The sequence below is a fragment of the Podarcis erhardii genome (assembly GCF_964252035.2).
Source record: "Podarcis erhardii genome assembly, chromosome: 16".
Lineage (NCBI taxonomy): Eukaryota > Metazoa > Chordata > Lepidosauria > Squamata > Lacertidae > Podarcis > Podarcis erhardii.
The window spans coordinates 11,323,069-11,340,717 of record NC_138514.1 but is presented as its reverse complement, the minus strand read 5'-3'; the positions used below and the strand labels follow the sequence as shown (position 1 = coordinate 11,340,717).

General features: G+C 44.1%; 1 protein-coding gene across 2 annotated transcripts in view; it reads right to left on the bottom strand.

Annotated features, from left to right (window-relative positions):
* Positions 1–17,649, bottom strand: part of VSIG10L2 (V-set and immunoglobulin domain containing 10 like 2) — a 68,295-nt gene that overhangs the window by 12,410 nt on the left and 38,236 nt on the right. The window contains exons 5-11 of one of the 2 annotated variants that reach the window (XM_081843280.1): positions 16,723–17,070; positions 13,014–13,289; positions 9,840–10,115; positions 6,641–6,901; positions 4,751–5,011; positions 2,866–3,156; positions 380–685 (exon numbers count right to left, since the gene is read on the bottom strand). In XM_081843280.1, the coding sequence (XP_081699406.1) occupies positions 380–685; positions 2,866–3,156; positions 4,751–5,011; positions 6,641–6,901; positions 9,840–10,115; positions 13,014–13,289; positions 16,723–17,070 (2,019 nt within the window). The remainder of the gene's footprint in view (positions 1–379; positions 686–2,865; positions 3,157–4,750; positions 5,012–6,640; positions 6,902–9,839; positions 10,116–13,013; positions 13,290–16,722; positions 17,071–17,649) is intronic. The other variant, XM_081843281.1, reaches the window with a different exon arrangement.

Here is a 17,649-nt window from a genome sequence, read left to right as displayed (position 1 = left end):
GACTATACGGATATAGCAGACTGTGCAAATCAAAGTCTGAGTATATCCCTAGCAGGTGTAGCATCTGGGTCTTCCCAGGCAAGAGCTGAAACCCAACAGCCTTCGAATCTAATAAACAGATGTGTTTATTTATTGCAACAGTCCCATTAAAACAAACCACCAACCGATCATATTATTTTTTACATATCCGAAAAGTATTGATTGCTTCTTGGGAGAAAGGGCTAAGCTTGCCCCCCCCCCCCGCATTCAGATGCCCAGCTCTTCCCCCAGCTCACATGAATCTACCATGTGGCCCTTAGGAAGGGGGTCATCACAGCTCCCAAGTTAACTTCTGTCACAGTCTGCAGAGGAATGCTGTCACCCTAGCTACCCACGTCACCTGGTGTCTTTACTTCAGAGGGGTGCCCAGTCGTCCGGTGGTTGACAGCCAAGATGCGGAAGGCATACACAATTGCAGGATCCAGCCCACCCAGCCTCTGGTCGCGGGTGTCAGGGTCAATATCGCTGACTACTGTTTCCCAGCTGCTGGCCAGCTGGTTTTTGGGAGCCTTCTTTGCTTCCCTCATCTGGACCACAAAGCTGGTCAAGTTCCCCGAGCCCTGGGTCTGCCACTCCAGTTCCACCTCTGTGCGGTGGCGAGTGTACATCAGCTTGCTGATTGTTACATTGGGCGGGGAGGGGTACTCTGCAAAGGAGGAAAAACGTATTCAGTCCATCAGTGAGTCTTGGCAAACCTCATACCTGCCATTGCTTGGGAATTCCAAGAAATCAAAAATTCAGTGCAGTTTGGAAAGGTTCAGTTCACCATATTGATTCAAAATGGTATTTCACTGTACCCCAACGCATATGAAAACCTGCTCCTTGAGAGCACAACATTTGGCAAAGATAAAAACAAATAATATGGACAAATAATTACTACACGCAGTAAAAAGGATACAGATCTTCACTTGTAGATTAACAGATTATTGAATGTGTTAACACGAATAGAAGTTCTAAATATTGCAGCTGCTGAATATGGATTATTATTTTGTTTGGAATGTAACTGGATTAAATTAGACTTTGGAAGCAGAATTAAAAGAAATTATCAAATCTGTGATTCTAGCATGTGGGCAACCACCAAAATTATACAATTGGAAACTTGATTAATTGATATTTGATTTGGTATTGTGATTTGAAATAGATATAATGGGGCTTATTTTGGATTCTTGTAATTAAAAACTAATTAAAAAATAATTTTAAAAAAGAAAGAAAACCTGCTCCTTGATCTCAGGAACCATAATGGAAAATTTGGTTACAATATCTTAAGAGGTGTTCAAATGTATGCAGTTTGGAACGTTTCAGTCCACCATCTTGATTCAAAATGGTGTCCAGCTGTATCTAAACAGAGACAAACCTGCTCCTTGATTTCAAAAACTATAATGCAAAATTTGCTTACCAGGTACATAAAAGGTAAAGGTAAAGCACCCCTGACAGTTAAGTCCAGTCGTGAACAACTCTGGGGTTGCGGTGCTCATCTCGCTTTACTGGCCAAAGGAGCTGACATTTGTCGACAGACAGTTTTTCTGGGTCATGTGGCCAGCATGACTAAGCCGCTTCTGGCAAAACCAGAGCAGCACACGGAAACGCAGTTTACCTTCCCACCAGAGCAGTACCTATTTGTCTACTTGCATTTTGACATGCTTTCAAACTGCTAGGTTGGCAGGAGCTGGGACTGAGCAATGGGAGCTCACCCCATCGCAGAGATTTGAACCGCCGACCTTCCGATCAGCAAGCCCTAGGCTCAGTGGTTTAGACCACAGCACCACCCATGTCCCACCAGATACATAGTTTTCCAAATGCACAGCAGATACATCCTGCCTTTACGCCAAGGAGTTTATGATAGCATGCATAAGAATCTTCTTGGGAAGTTTACAAACAGGACACAACATCAATAGCCCCACCACCACAGCTCCTGTTGTTGCTCTACAGAAACTTTCACTTGGAGACACGATGCTGTCCCCTGGATCTGGAGGTTGCATATAGCCAGGGATAAACACTTTGTCTACAAATGAGTTATTCACTGTGCTGTTGCATCAACACAATCAATAGCAGTCAATGTGTTGTGGGACTCACAATGAGATCTCATCCCCCCATCTCCATGCATTGAATCTACAGTACCCAGCTTTAGAGCATCAAGCAGAGCAATCCAAACGATAGGAAGCCAGCGTAATTTATAGTGGGAGAAATTATGGCTGTGAAATTTACCCCTATTTCAAGCTGGCTAAAACCTGGCAGAGGGAACCAAGCTTTTAAAACAGAGTTAAACTTACACCACACTTTTCCCCAGCATCAATTCTGCTGGGTTACTCAGTCATGTGACATGTGACTGGAGTTTGGAATAGAAGATTTGGAGATATGCTTCAGAGGTCCAGACTATGGGGAGCCTGGAAAAATTAATATTTGCAATTTGGACTATAATTGGTCATTTTTTAATTTTAGTTTATTATTTTAAATTGGATTATGATTCGGATATGCTGATTGGCTGTTTTTATTGGAAAATCAATAAAAATGATTTTTTTAAAAAAGCAAGAATGGAGTTTGGAATAGGGGCAAGTCTCCCCCAGCCCCACCCTACCCCTGACGCTCCCCTGGAACATCCCTTTTTCAGAACTTACCCCAGCTGAGCCCTGGTTCAGCCAGAATGGATGACTTATGTCAACACATCTGAGCTGGGATGAGGGACTTCAACTGGTGCAACCCTGGCTGAGTCCAGGCTCAACTGGCTCAGCCTCAGATCAGCGTATTCCAAACTCCACACATCCCAGCAGATCTTGGGTTTGGATTGCAGCCTTAGCATTTTCACTTTACCTTCACACATCTGCTTACTTTTAACCAGCAGGTTGATGCTGGCAGAGGTGTTGCCGACAGCATTCATGGCAGCACAGCGATAGGTACCGCTGTCTTTCATCCACTCTGTGTCCCGGAGGGTCAAGTTAAGCCAGGCATTCTCCTGCTGCAGCTGGTATTTCCTAGCATCCGTTCTGACGACCTGATTCTTGTTGTTGTACCAAAAGACTTCTGATCCCAGGTAGGCGCCTTCGAGCAAACAGGCCAGCTCGACCTCATTGCCTTCAAACAGCGACACTTTGGATCTGTCTACCACAAGCTTAGGAGGTTCTGTGAAGAAGAAGAAGAAAAGAAGAAGGAAGGAAGAGCCTGAGAAAAGTCGGCAATAAAGGTGCCCCTTCGCCCCCTTTTAACAATTGTGTGCCAGGCAGGAATTTGATAGGGGAAGCTTTTGCCATCTTGAAGGTGCTGAGTAACTAGTGACTTTCCATCTGTTGGTCAGTAGTCAGGGATGATTGGAGCTGTAGTCTAGAAACATCTGGAGGGCCAAAGCATGTTTATCAATGCTGCAGCAGAATGAACTGCACTTGTAGAAGAAGAGTTTGGATTTGATATCCCGCTTTATCACTACCCGAAGGAGTCTCAAAGCGGCTAACATTCTCCTTTCCCTTCCTCCCCCACAACAAACACTCTGTGAGGTGAGTGGGGCTGAGAGACTTCAAAGAAGTGTGACTGGCCCAAGGTCACCCAGCAGATGCATGTGGAGGAGCGGAGACGCGAACCCGATTCCCCAGATTACGAGACTACCGCTCTTGTTGATTTTCTTTTTTTATATAAATATTTTTATTGAGTTTTACACAACAAGTTTCAATTAAAACATAGCATTCACCTTCACATATAGGATTCTCCAAATCCTTTGACTTCTCACCACCCTTCTCCAGTTTTCATTATCAATCATTTTTTCATTCAGTTTATCCATTTTTTTCTAATTTGTTAGCTGTATTACTAACTTTTTCCTTTGTATTTTTTATATAACAAGTATTACTCTAATCCTGCCAAAGTTTTTAATTGTTTACAGTGTTCTCTTAAATAGGTTGTAAATTTTTCTCAGTCTTACTTAAACTTCTTCTCATTCTGGTCTCTAAGTCTCCTGGTTAATTTGTTGATTTTCTGCCTGTTGCTCAATGGAAGAGAGTCCAAAAATAAGGGCCCATTCTAGCAGGTGCAGTCACACCAGGAAGTATACCTGAGGCAGTCCCCAAGCACTGTCACTTGCAATGTTCACAGTCACACTGGTGGACATAATTTCTCTCCTGTTCATGGCATACAGCTGATGAAAACCCCAAATTATGAGATTACTATGCTTGATTGGCCGGCAAACTTGCCTGACCTGAACCCCATAGAGAATCTATGAGGCATTGCCAAAAGAAAGATGAGAGACATGAGACCAAGCAATGCAGAAGAGCTGAAGGCTGCTATTGAAGCCTTCCTGGTCTTCCATAACACCTCAGCAGTGCCACAGGCTGATAGCATCCATTGCATGCCGCATTGAGGCAGTAATTGATGCAAAAGGGGCCCAAACCAAGTACTGAGTACATGTGCATGCTTCTACTTCTCAGAGGTCCAATATTGCTCTATTTGCAGTCCTTGTTTTGCTGATTTCATTTAATATTCTAATTTTCTGAGATTAACCATTTGGGGTTTTCATCAGCTGTATGCCATGATCATCACAATTATAACAAATAAAGGCTTGACATATCTCGCTTTGCATGTCATGAGTATATCACATATATTAGTTTCACCTTTTAAGTTGAATTACTGAAATAAATGAACTTTTCCACGATATTCTAGTTTTTCAAGTTTCATGTGTACTATGCCCCTGAGCTATGGCCCCATCCCAAAGGTACTGTTCTCATCTGCTTACCCAAACGGACCCGGCACTCAGTAGCTCTTGTGAGAAGTGGGTGGGCTGCCACGCAGGTGAATTCCTTTCCCCCCAGGGTGGCGTTTGATTTCATGACAAAGATGTTGTGGGATTGTTTCAGTCCTCCGAGCACATGGTCCTTCCAGTCTCTCCACCACAGAGTCACCCGGGGTTCTCCACCTGCCCAGTCGCAGGTCAGCATGAGGAATTCGTTCTGCTTCGTTGCTACAGCGCTGCAGGTCGGGTTCCCACCAGGGACCCCTGTGGCACAAACAGGACAATTCAGAGGCAGATTTCTAGCCTTAACAACTCACCAAGGCTCACTGCCTTCAGAATTCTGCTGGAGAATTCCGTCTGGCCCTCCCGTTTCAAGGCAAACTGACCTAAATTGCAACATGTGCAGACTTAGTGCACTGATCAGAACACATTTAATGATCGAACAATGCACTTCCACAACTCTTGTGATGCGTGCAAGAATATGTTTTTTTAATATATATATATATATTGAAATTAAATCTTTTAAACAGCAAATTCAGGGATTCTATCAGATCATATTCAATAAATAAATACATCTGTATATGAATACTAATAGCATTATTTGAAAAGTTGGAAGCAGCGTAAGTTTGAACACTCTCATTAACTTTGTTATTCTAAATATTACAAAAATACCCATCTTTCCACAAACTTGTTGTTGGTTGATGCATATTTTTTTTATATAATAAGTAAACTCAATCATTGTTAAAAGGTAAAGGGACCCCTGACCGTTACGTCCAGTTGCGGACGACTCTGGGGTTGTGGCGCTCATCTTGCTTTACTGGCCGAGGGAGCCAGCGTACAGCTTCAGGGTCATGTGGCCAGCATGTCTAAGCCACTTCTGGCAAACCAGAGCAACACACGGAAACGCCGTTTACCTTTCTGCTGGAGTGGTACCTATTTATCTACTTGCACTATGATGTGCTTTCGAACTGCTAGGTTGGCAGGAGCAGGGAACGAGCACTGGGAGCCCAGCCCATCACGGGGATTCGAACCGCCAACCTTTTGATCAGCAAGCCCTAGGCTCTGTGGTTTAACCCACAGCGCCACCCACAGCATCAGATAGTTGTTTATTTCCTTGCCATCTGATGGGATGGCGTTCCACAGGATGGGTGCCACTACCGAGAAGGCCCTCTGCTTGGTTCCCTGTAAACCCACTTCTCCCAGTGAGGGAACCGCCAGAAGGCACTCAGAGCTGAACCTCAGTGTCCAGGCTGGACGATGGGGGTGGAGACGCTCCTCCAGCTATACTGGGCCAAGGCCATTTAGGGCTTTAAAGGTCAGCACCAACACTTTGAATTGTCCTCGGAAACGTGTTTCAAATGTGCTTGAAATGCCTGGTGTAAACTACATGCCACATGTTCCCAAGTTTTTCACTGGAACAATGAGAGCTGGGGACTTAAGAACAAAAACCAAAGCCAAAGAGCCTCATGTACTAAGGGCCCTTAAATTAGGATGGGGCTCACTCATTGCCCAGTGTGATTTGCTGTTAACCCAGACCAAAATGGCATGGGGAAGTTTAAACGCCAATCACGCTGCATGTAGAGAACTCTCTATACAAACTGATATCTCCCCATGATCCAATCACAGCCCTTCAGTGCAAGGCAGGGCTGTGTATGAGCCTCAGCCTCAAGATTACACAACTTTTAGAAGACATCTGAAGGCAGCCCTGTATTAGGAGGTATTTAATGCTTGATGTTTTTATTATGTTTTTATATATGCTGTAAGCCGCCCAGAGTGGCTGGGGAAACCCAGCCAGATGGGCAGGGTATAATAATAATAATAATAATAATAATAATAATAATAATAATAATAGACAAAGGTTTTACTGGGTGGAGAAGGAAGGTCACTACTCACACACAGTGGTTCTGCAGATGGTCTCATCTCTGAGCGCCGGGTGAGAAGCCAGGCAAGTGTAAGAGGTCCCGTTGCGAACATCTTTGCCGTGATGGATTTGGGTGGCATTGGAGTAGGTCGCTGTGCTGTTTCCTCCCCACCGGGATTTCACCCACCGCAGCCGCACCGGGGGGAACCCTCCCTGCCACGAACAGCGCAGGGCAAGGTCTTGGAAATTGGTGGCTGGCAGCGGAGTGCAGCTGGGCTTCCCCTTGGGCAGATCTGTGCATAGGGGGCAAACATGGTATCAACAGCAACGAGGAGTTCCTGGCACCCAGCACATCCCTGTTGGCCCAATGGGTGGTGAGAGGCGAGAACTGGCATTCCTATCTATGGCTCTTGCAACATGGACACACACAGCCATTCAACTTACAGCCATCCTGCTCAACCGTCCCAATATAAGCGGGACATCCCTGAATTACAGAAGCCATCCTGGCTTAGCACTGTAGAGTTGGAAGGGACCCTGAGGATCATCTAGTCCAACCCCCTGCATTGCAGGAATATGCAGCTGGTCCATGCAGGGATCAAACCTGCAACCTTGGCATTATCAGCACCATGGTCTAACCAACTGAGCTATCCAGGCTTCTAGTGGGATGCTGGAATGTCCTGTTCTTCAGTTTGGCACTCTGGAGCAAGTCAGCTGGTTCACACCAGAGCACTGGACCAAAAGATGCTCTTTTTTTGGTCTCACACTCTTGTGCAAGTCAGAGAGCTTGAGACCAAAAAACAAACAAGCGTCCCCATTTGGATCAGCAGAATGTTGGAGTGTGTCAAATGCATATTGTAGGCAATTCCCTTTGGCATCTCAAATGCACCTGTGAAGGTGATTTCCTTTGATATCTCCACAGGTCCCGTCCCCCCCCAGTGGCTGGGCTTGTGGCATTACAGTTCCTAGAGCTCCTTGGGAAGAGGGATTGATTGTTATACCACAATTGTAGCTCTGTACGGAGAATAGGGGTCTCTTAGCAGCTCTCAGCACTCTTAACAAACCACAGTCCCCAGGAATCTTGGCGGGAAGTCACGGCTGTTTAAGGCGGTATGATGCTCTGAGGAATGGCAGGCTAAATGGATGGACTACGCTGAGATGGCAAAAATGACCACGAAAATCAGAAATCAGAAAGAGCAAAATTTTAATAAAGAATGGGGAAAATTTATATTGTACTTGGAAGAACACTGTGTAAACAATTGAACTCTTTAGCAGGACTCAAATAACACTTGTAATGTAGCAAAGACTTTGGACATAATGGATAATTAATCAACTGGATGACTTCAAAAAATGCAGTAGCAAAGGATAAATGTGGAACCCATGGAAGGGTGGAGGGAAGTCTATAGATTCGAATGAATCTTGTATTTCTTTTGATTTAGATGTGAGTTTGAATGTAATTAATTGGAAAAACCAACTAAAAATTAATATAAAAAAGTGGTATGAGACTGCTGTAAATGTATTATTGTGCAGATGGTGTCTGACTCTGGCGAGATAGGGTTGGAAACCCATAGTGGGGCAGGGTGGAAGAGAGAATCCTGGAGATGGCACGGATTGAACAGAAGCACATTACGCTGCAATGTTTTGTTGCAGGATGTACTTGTTGCGGCTTCATTTCTATCACTCTTCTCTCTCTCCCTCTTTCTCTCGTGTGTGTTTAAAAAATAATGTCCACAAGCTTACAACAAATAAGTGCTGGTTCCAATGTACTCCTTAAAAGCCAACGCACCTGTGCAGCAGAATTGTATGACTCATCTTTCATAGACTGCCCATCATTTGAGGATACAGCTGGGGGGATCTCCTGTCTGGTTCCCACATGAAAACAACATATTTCCTGTAGGTCAGCCATGAACTCAGACAGGGTTGTTATCAGTGTGAAAAGAGAGAGGGAGAACCCCCCCTCTACAGTTCTAGGTGGTACAGTACAGGACCACATTAACTTACTGGGGATGCAAGATCATGCTATTTGGTCTCTGGTTTAAGGCCAAGGTTTAAGAATTCCTAGGTGGATTCTAAGGCCATGTCCAAATTACAGGCGTATCTCAGAAGTTGAATGGAATCCGTTCCGGAAGTCCATTCAACTTCCAAAACATTCAGAAACCAAGGTGCGGCTTCTGATTGGCTGCAGGAAGTTCCTGCAGCCAATCGGAAGCCGCAGAAGCCATTTGGGTTCCAAAGAAGGTTTGCAAACCAGAACAATCACTTCTGGGTTTGCGGCGCTCGGGAGCCAAAACGTTCGACTCGCAAGGCATTCGACTTGTGAGGTACAACTGTACTGGCTTAAACCACAGCTGTCTCATTCCATTTCTTATTTTGGATTGAAGCTGGTTAGTGGGAAATGCATAAAAATGCTGTGTTTCATTTAAAAACAACAACAGGATAGATAGATACCGGCTTGATAGAGATTGTGGTTAATGTTGTGTGCACACGGCTTCCCAAACCAGCAGTGAGAGTGCACTGGTTGCAGAGTAAACGAGCACCTCTTCCAATGTTGCATCAGACATTAAACAACAAAGAAGAACCCCTTTCAACCCACTTGAAAAAGTCTCCTTGGCTACTTACTGCTGCTGTTAGCTACATAAATAATAACAAGAACATCAAACAAAGCAATCCTCCCTTTTTAGTCCTAATAAAATGTCAACCCCATTCGCTCCACTAGTTCCTTCCAAATAAATGCAGATGTAAATAAATCTTTGCTCTCTTTCATTCCTTTTTTGCAACAACAATAACAACAACAACAAAGCCAAATTAGAAGCGTCTGACCAGAAAGAACAAAATTAAGTTTGTCTTGGCTCAGATGCAGAAGAAGCCAGTTAAGATACTGTAGCTAAAGAGTAAGACATCAGCACCCTTCTGCCGTCCATTGATTTGTTTTGTTTTAAAAAAGGAAAGTCGTGAGTGACAGCGTTCTTTGTTCTGTGACAGGTGACATTCTGCTTTGCTTTCTCTGTCGTTGAGGTTCATCAAAAGATGGAAACATCTCTAGAAGAGGCACCCATGGTCTTCATTTCCTACTGATGCTCTACATGCCAAATAATCCCTCCCCCCGTCTCCTCTTTAGCCATGGCAATATTTGGAAAGGTAGAAGGAAATAAAAACCAGAAGACAGAGGGAAGGAAGGAGCAGCAGCACATGCCAGAGCCTCATGCCCAAACAAGAGGAGAAGGGATTACTTACAGTAGACTGTTAAGATAATGGCGGTCTGGGTACGTGTATTCAGATGCATGTTCTGAGCAAGGCAAGTATAGATTCCTGTTTGGGTCCTTGAGATCCTGGTGATCACATACTTCTGACCAGAGTAGACTTGGGAGCTATTGTAGAACCAAATATAGTGGCTGGGTGGATTAGACGATGCCAGGCATGTCAGGATCACCTCTTCTTGCTCATTGGCTGAGAAGCCATGTTGGTTTACAGCAAACGGCTCCACGCTGATCACTGGTTCATCAGGCCCATCTATGGAAGAGACCATGAGGTTAGTTAGAGGTGCACCTGCTGCAGAGAAAGGGCTCGGGGTGAACTTTAGAAGCCAATATATTTAGCCATCATTATGACAGTCAGATAGGGACGCGGGTGGAGCTGTGGTCTAAACCACAGAGCCTAGGGCATGCCAATCAGAAGGTCGGCGGTTCAAATCCCCGTGACGGGCTGAGCTCCCATTGCTCTGTCCCAGCTCCTGCCAACCTAGCAGTTCGAAAGCACGTCAAAGTACAAGTAGATAAATAGGTACCACTCCAGCGGGAAGGTAAATGGCGTTTCCGTATGCTGCTCTGGTTTGCTGGAAGTGGCTTAATCTAAGATTACCAGGCATCCCCGTTTCCCGGAGACAGTCTCCGGATTTACAAATCAGTCCCCACACAAAATAAAAGTGTCCCCGGATTCATTGAAAAGAATCTGGTAGCCTTAGCTTAGTCATGCTGGCCACATGACCCGGAAGCTGTCTGTGGACAAACACTGGCTCCCTTGGCCTATAGAGCGAGATGAGTGCGCAATCCCAGAGTTGTCCACGACTGGACCTAACAGTCAGGGGGTACCTTTACCTTTATGACAGTCAGAGCAGATTTACAGTATTTACTTGTGGCAATGTTAAACTGGTATCATTGTCAGGGCTTTTACCCAGTGCAAACAGGAGCTGAGCAGGAAAAGCATTTTCTCTTACAGGGTGTATATTTTGAGGATATATTTGACGTAATCTTTCACGTTGCCAAGTTGGCAACCCCTGTCTTGGGAAATTTAGATGTATTTAGATGTATCCCTTCTCTCTTTCCCTGATCAAAATTTTCCCCAAAATTTCCCCATTTTTCCTCACAGGTTTTTTCTTCATGGAGAAAACAGCAATTTTTAGATCACGGAACAGCAGGGATTTGGAGAGGTCCTCTTCATCTGCACTAAAAAATGTCCAAGGCAGCTAACAATAAAATTCAATACATAATAAATAAGTAGTTTCACAATACTACCCATTCTGAGAGTCTGAGGCTGCTACCAAGTTAAAATTAGAACATTGAGAGATTTGACTCAGAGAGAAATGAGATGAAGAAAGCACAGACATGACCTTTTACCAAAACAGTTGTTGGAGATGCAACCTAGACATCCTGGCATTGGTAAGCTAATTCATAGATATATTGTGATAAACACACACATACACACAACCTTTGCCCTGATTCAATCCACAGGTTACAGAGCTGAAACTTGAGAGTGAATAAGAGAGTGAGAGAAAACAAACAAACACAGTTTACAATCCAATATTCACTCATCTGTAAACTTAGTTCCAGACCACCCTGCATTAAAATTATCTTCAATATGAGTATAAATGGAATCATCATAATTGCCATTTAATTAATGAATTAACCCATATGACAGCAGGGGAAATGCTTTAAATAATTCTGACGCTCTCATTCCATGCACTTAATTGTTCGATTCTTTGTTTGCTTTCCTTTAAAAGGTAGCATTTCTATTAATTTTCTTCTTGTTGCAAGGTATCAAATGTTATTAAACCACTCTCATTCTGTTGGGATAGCTGAATCTCTTGATGAATTTGAATTGCACAGTTTTGCATTGCAGTCTCCCTTTGAAGTCCTTTTGTCCAAGACTGTCCGTTTTGAGATCGGTTACACCATTAATGGCATAATTATCACTGTCTGCATTTCATTTTCCGCTGATCTCACTGTGTACAATCCCCAACCATCTCTCTCTATAGACCAGAAACTCAAGATGGCACTCCAGGCTGCTGGTTTTTTTATTGTGCATGTATTCTGCAACATGTCACAACAATAGTGAATTAGCAATGGATTCATTCCGCTTAAGTTTGTTCTGTGATGCTTCCCCGACACTGCCACATTATTGCTGTCCAGAGGGGCTACAGTGCAACCAAAGCAGGGGGACAAAAATAAACCAGATATTTTGCATTATAAAAAAAAAAGTTTCAGCAGAATGTTACAGGTTATGCACTGACTGGAAATGAAGCTGTGTGACTGACCCAGAGCCTCTGCAGGTGCAAACCATATTGAAAGCGTGTGATCATCCCAATAACATCAGTAGCACAAATGATCACGAATGCACAATAAAAAGGATGTCAGGAAAGGCCCTCCATGCATCCGATGAAGTGAATGAAAGCTTATGCCATAATAAATGTGTTTTTAAGTCGAAGGCTCTGTTGATTTACTGTATTTTTCGCTCAATAAGAGGCATTTTTTCCACCTAAAAAGTAAGGGGGAATGTCTGTGCATCTTATGGAGCAAATGCGTAGTCCCTGGAGCTGAATTGCCCAGGGGCGAAAAGCAGATCCTGTTTGGTTTTTTTTAAGAAAGAGAGAAGGGGGTGTTGAAATGAAGCTGCTGAGCAGCTGATCGGCAAGTGATCAGGAGGGAGATGAGGGATGCTAGCAATAAAGGAGGCTGCCTGGGAGCAGAGAGGTAAAAGCACATGGATCCTCAGGGTTTTTGCATTGCGTCACCCCAAATTCACCATCAGATCACATAGCATGTCCATGGCTACAGCCTGCACCAAAAAAAATCACAAATCCACTGTTTCGTGGGGCCGCAATGGTGCAAAAACGTGATTACAAAGCAGGGATCCACATGGGTTCTCAGGATTTTTGCATTGGGCTACCCCAAACTCACCATCAAATCACATATCATGTCTGTGGCCACAGCATGAACCACAAAAATCATACATCCACTGTTTCATTCAGAATACTTTTTTTTCTTGTTTTCCTCCTATAAAAACTAGGCGCATCTTATGGCCAGGTGCATCTTATGGAGCGAAAAATACGGTATTTTTTAGCACCTTTCCAGCACTGAAGAAAGACATGAAGAGGAAAGACCAGAACATATGGCCCTTTCTCCGATTACTTACAGATAACATCAAGGTACATCCTGTCACTGGTTTGGCTATTGACTTCATTTTGGGTGGTGCAGGTATACCAGCCCATCTGAGTCCGGTTAGATGATGTCAGGTTCAATAGACCCTCCACTGTTTCTGCGACAGATACTGTGCCATCCCGGTTAGTGTAGCGCTGCCATGAATATGTAACAGGAGGCGTCCCCTCCTTCACTGTGCATGTCATCACGACAGGCATGCCTTCCACGGGCGTTGAATTGTTCATCTGCAGGAAAGGCTTTGAAACAGGAACTGCAATAGAGCAAACATAGACTTGAGCTCAGCTATGCCCTTGCCCTTTCCAGGCACTATGCTCTACCTCCACTCTGCCTCCGAACGCCACTTGTTTGGAAACTCAGTTGGGCAGACTGCTCTTGCACTCACGTTCTGCCTACCAGCTTCCCATAGGCACCACTGTGAGAACAGGAATCTGGGTTAAATGGGTCATTGGCCTGATCCAGCAGACTTTTCTTATGTTCTTATGACAGCAACAGAACGTAGATCAAGGATGAGCAAACTTCAGGATAAGAAGAGCAGAAGAACCCTGCTGGGTTGGACCAAAAACTTGTCTAATCCAACCTCGTCTTTCCTACAGTGGCTAGCAAGATGCCTCTGCAAAGGCCGAAATCAAGAAAGAAGGGCAATAGCCACATAACACCAGTCTTGAAAGACCTACCTTGGCTCCCAGTACATTTCCAAGCACAATTCAAAGTGTTGGTGCTGACCTTTAAAGCCCTAAACAGCCTCAGCCCAGTATACCTGAAGGAGCATCTCCACCCCCATCGTTCAGCCCAGACACTGAGGTCCAGCTCCGAGGACCTTCTGGCGGTTCCCTCTCTGCAATAAACGAGGTTACAGGGAACCAGGCAGAGGGCCTTTTCGGTAGTGGCGCCTGCCCTGTGGAACCCCTTCCCATCAGATGTCAAAGAAATAAACAACTACCTGACATTTAGAAGACATCTGAAGGCAGTCCTGCTTAGGGAAGTTTTTAATGACTGATGTTTTAATGTATTTTTAATTTCTTGTTGAAAGGTGCCCAGAGTGGCTGGGGAAACACAGCCAGATGGGCGGGGTATAAGTAAATAATAATAATAATAATAATAATAATAATAATAATAATAATAATCTCTCGTGATTGTTTCCCAGCAACTTGTAATCTAAAGGCATGCTCCCTCTGATCTTGCATGGAGTCATTAGCCTTCATAGCTACTAGACACTGATAAACTTATCATCCATGAATCTAAATTAGTAGTAGTAGTATTTATTGAATTTATATACCGCCCTATACCCTACATATAATGCATTGCAGTAATCTAACCTTGAGGTTACCAGAGCATAGACAACAATAGTTAGTCTATCCCTGTCCAGATAGGGGCGTAGCTGGGCCACCAGCCGAAGCTGATGGAAGGCATCCTGGGCCACTGAGGCCACTCGAGCCTCGAGCGACAGCAAAGGATCCAGGAGGACCCTCAAGCTGCAAACCTTCTCCTTCAGAGGAAGTGTAACCCCATCAAGAACAGTCGATCTCCCACCCACTTTTAAATCTATTTACATTCTTGGCTGTTGCCACATCTTGTAGAAGTAACTATACCCTGTGAAGTACTTTCACCTATTACCATTTATTGGATTGTCCCAGGTTCTACTATTACAAGGGAGAAGGAACTTCTCTATTCCCTTTTGTCATGCACAAGGACCCCTCCCTTGCTCGCCTCTTTTTTCTGAACTGAAAAGCTTTGAATATTGTAACTTAGCCTCTGGTCCTGAAGGGAGGATATAGCCATCATAGTGAGTATCCTGGGATGAGAGACTGAGAGAAGGGATCCCAATCACCCTCACATGCGTTTTCTTAGCTGAAAATTGCAATGTATTTTTCCTTCCCCTTAATTTACAGATGGTGCTGGGAAATACAAGGCTGACTGCCTTAAGATGAGAAAAGGATTAAATCATCCCCTGTCGGAAAGCAAACACAAGCCACTCCAATTGAACTGCTGGCAATGAATGGCAGCTACATACTTCTGAGAGATAATCCCCCAGCAACAAGAAGAGTATTTGACAACTTGAGTTTAACCAACCCCACCAGCAGCAAAATACAGGACCATGAAAGCCCAGCTGCATCATTCTGCATACACAAGAGGACCGGATGTCTGGATGACACACATGAAACCTGGGATACACGTTTCCCCAATGTGCCTCTTAGAAAGGCCTTCTGAGCAGCACACCCGAGGCAGGAATGTTAGCTCTTTTTGCGGAGATCCAATTACTTGGCTGCAACCGTTTTTTATCTCTGGACAAATTTCAAGAGGCCAGAGTGTGCTGGCTGACATTCCTAAGGTGCTTTCAGTAGACAGGATCCTTGACAGCTCTGATCAAGATGAGCCAGGCTGCTGTTTGCGCAGGAACCCCCCCAAGCACATCTGTATATTGTTTTCAATTTTGCCCATTGACCCGAGTTCAGCTGTTGCATTCTGCCAGACTGTCCTGGCTCCAGGATGGGGAGGGGGGAAACCTTTGCAAAGGTCCTCAGTGGGGCCCACTTATTTTTTTTTTTTTTTAATAATTTTTATTAATTTTCATAAAACAAAAAACACACAAATAAACAATACATGACTTCCCCATGCCTCCCCTTCACTGCACCCCTGTTTCAGAAGTTTTTAGCAATCCTTCATTCCTTTTCAATAATTAATTTCCCTCAAAATTTTCTTAACTTAAATATTTACAGCTATAGTTCTCTATTTCTTAACCCTTAACATTTTATCAGTCTGAAATTTTGCAACAGTTCTTAAGATATAGTTTAAATTTTTTCCAGTCCTCTTCCACTGTCTCTCTCCTCTGATCACGGATTCTGCCGGTCATCTCTGCCAGTCCCATAAATTCAGTCACCTTCGTCTGCCATTCTTCCAGAGTAGGTAATTCTTGCATCTTCCAATACTTTGCCAGGAGAATTCTTGCTGCTGTGGTTGCGTACATAAAAAAGGTCTTATCTTTCTTTGGTACCAATTGGCCGACCATGCCCAAGAGGAAAGCCTCCGGTTTCTTTACAAATGTCCACTTAAGGACTCTCAGTGGGGCCCACTTAACCTGGAAAAGGTGGAGACCCAAACCAAAAAATTTCCCACAATCTCTCTGGCCTTGGGTTCTCCATGGAAGCGTACATGGAAGCATTCACTTCTGCTATAAAATATTTTGCAGCAGAACAAATTCATTCTGGATTTTCATGTCGATTTTATAATGCAAGTCAACATAGAAACAAGATGGAAAGGTCTTATACATATGGGCACATTCAAAAGTGACACAACTTCAAAACAGATTGGGCCAGTCGTCCTTTCTGAAACCCTTTCTTTCCCCCCTGTTTTCCACATTCCTCTCCTTGGCTCGTCTCCCCCTTGTAGGTTCCCAAACACATTTCAAAATAAACACACATGGAACCCCGAGAGGGGGGATTTTGGGGGTACACAATTTGGTGTTGAGAAGTGACAAGAGATCGAAGAGTTAAAACATCCCTCCCCACTGCTGCTTCTCTGCTCTAAATCTCACCTTCCCTAAATGAAGAGGAGATGACATTAATGAGGCCTCAGCCAACATGATCATTGGCCAAGGAGTTGTATAGTTCAGCAGCATTTTCAGAGAAGCGCAGAGGCTCTCAAGGAACAATCCTTCCGCATTTCAGGCGCGCAAAGCTACTTACCCAGAACAATGAGCTCAATATAGAAATAAACGACTTTGATCTCATCTTCTTCGCCATACATTGCCTGGCACAGGAAGCGCCCTTCCGCTGCTGTTTTCAGGTTCTCGATCTCCAGGGTGCTGTTATCCAACGTCACATTCCCCAGAACACCAGAGCCCCTTTCCACTTTGGACTCTATGCCATTGCTGATTGCGACAGCTCTGGGGATGTCCGAGCCCAGCTTGGTGAAACTCCAGAAGACAACCATGGGCGAAGCCGCATCACCGCATGGCAGCAGCACCGAGCGATCGCGCACCCCTTTGACCACATGTTCCTCATACTTTGTTTCTTTTAAAGGGAGCAGCTGACCTAAAGGAAACAAGCAGCTTAAGTTTTCCAGGAATCCCTTTGCAACTGATATCATCAGGTTTAGCAATGGACACAACTCAAGGGGCGCCAGTACTTATTCTACTAGCATATGGATTTATGCTAGTGCAATAAAATGTTTTCCCTCCTGCAAATCTGTAACTTCCCCCAATCTGCCCAGGAGGTTCAGAGAACCCAGTAATAGATTTAGGGGGCACACAGGAGGAAAAGGTGGGGTAAGTTATGTCGCTTAAGCATAAATCTTTGTGCTGGTGGAAGGAGCTGTTTAGGACAACACCTTTCTATGTCTTCCTCATTCATTTAGTTGAGGATATTAGGAAATGGCGTAACACAATGGATTATTCTACCATACCGAACCATGTAGCCCAGAGGACTTTCCCAATAGGGAGGAAGAGGTCAGTTCACATCTAAATGTGAATGTACCTAATTCAGAATTCCAAAAAATCATCTCTCTTTTAAAATCTGCACTTTTCTGAATTTTGCAATGCAGTTCTGCAGCCAAATAATGCATACAAAAACATGCAAATTAGGCAAAAGTATGCATTAAGATGTATACATTAG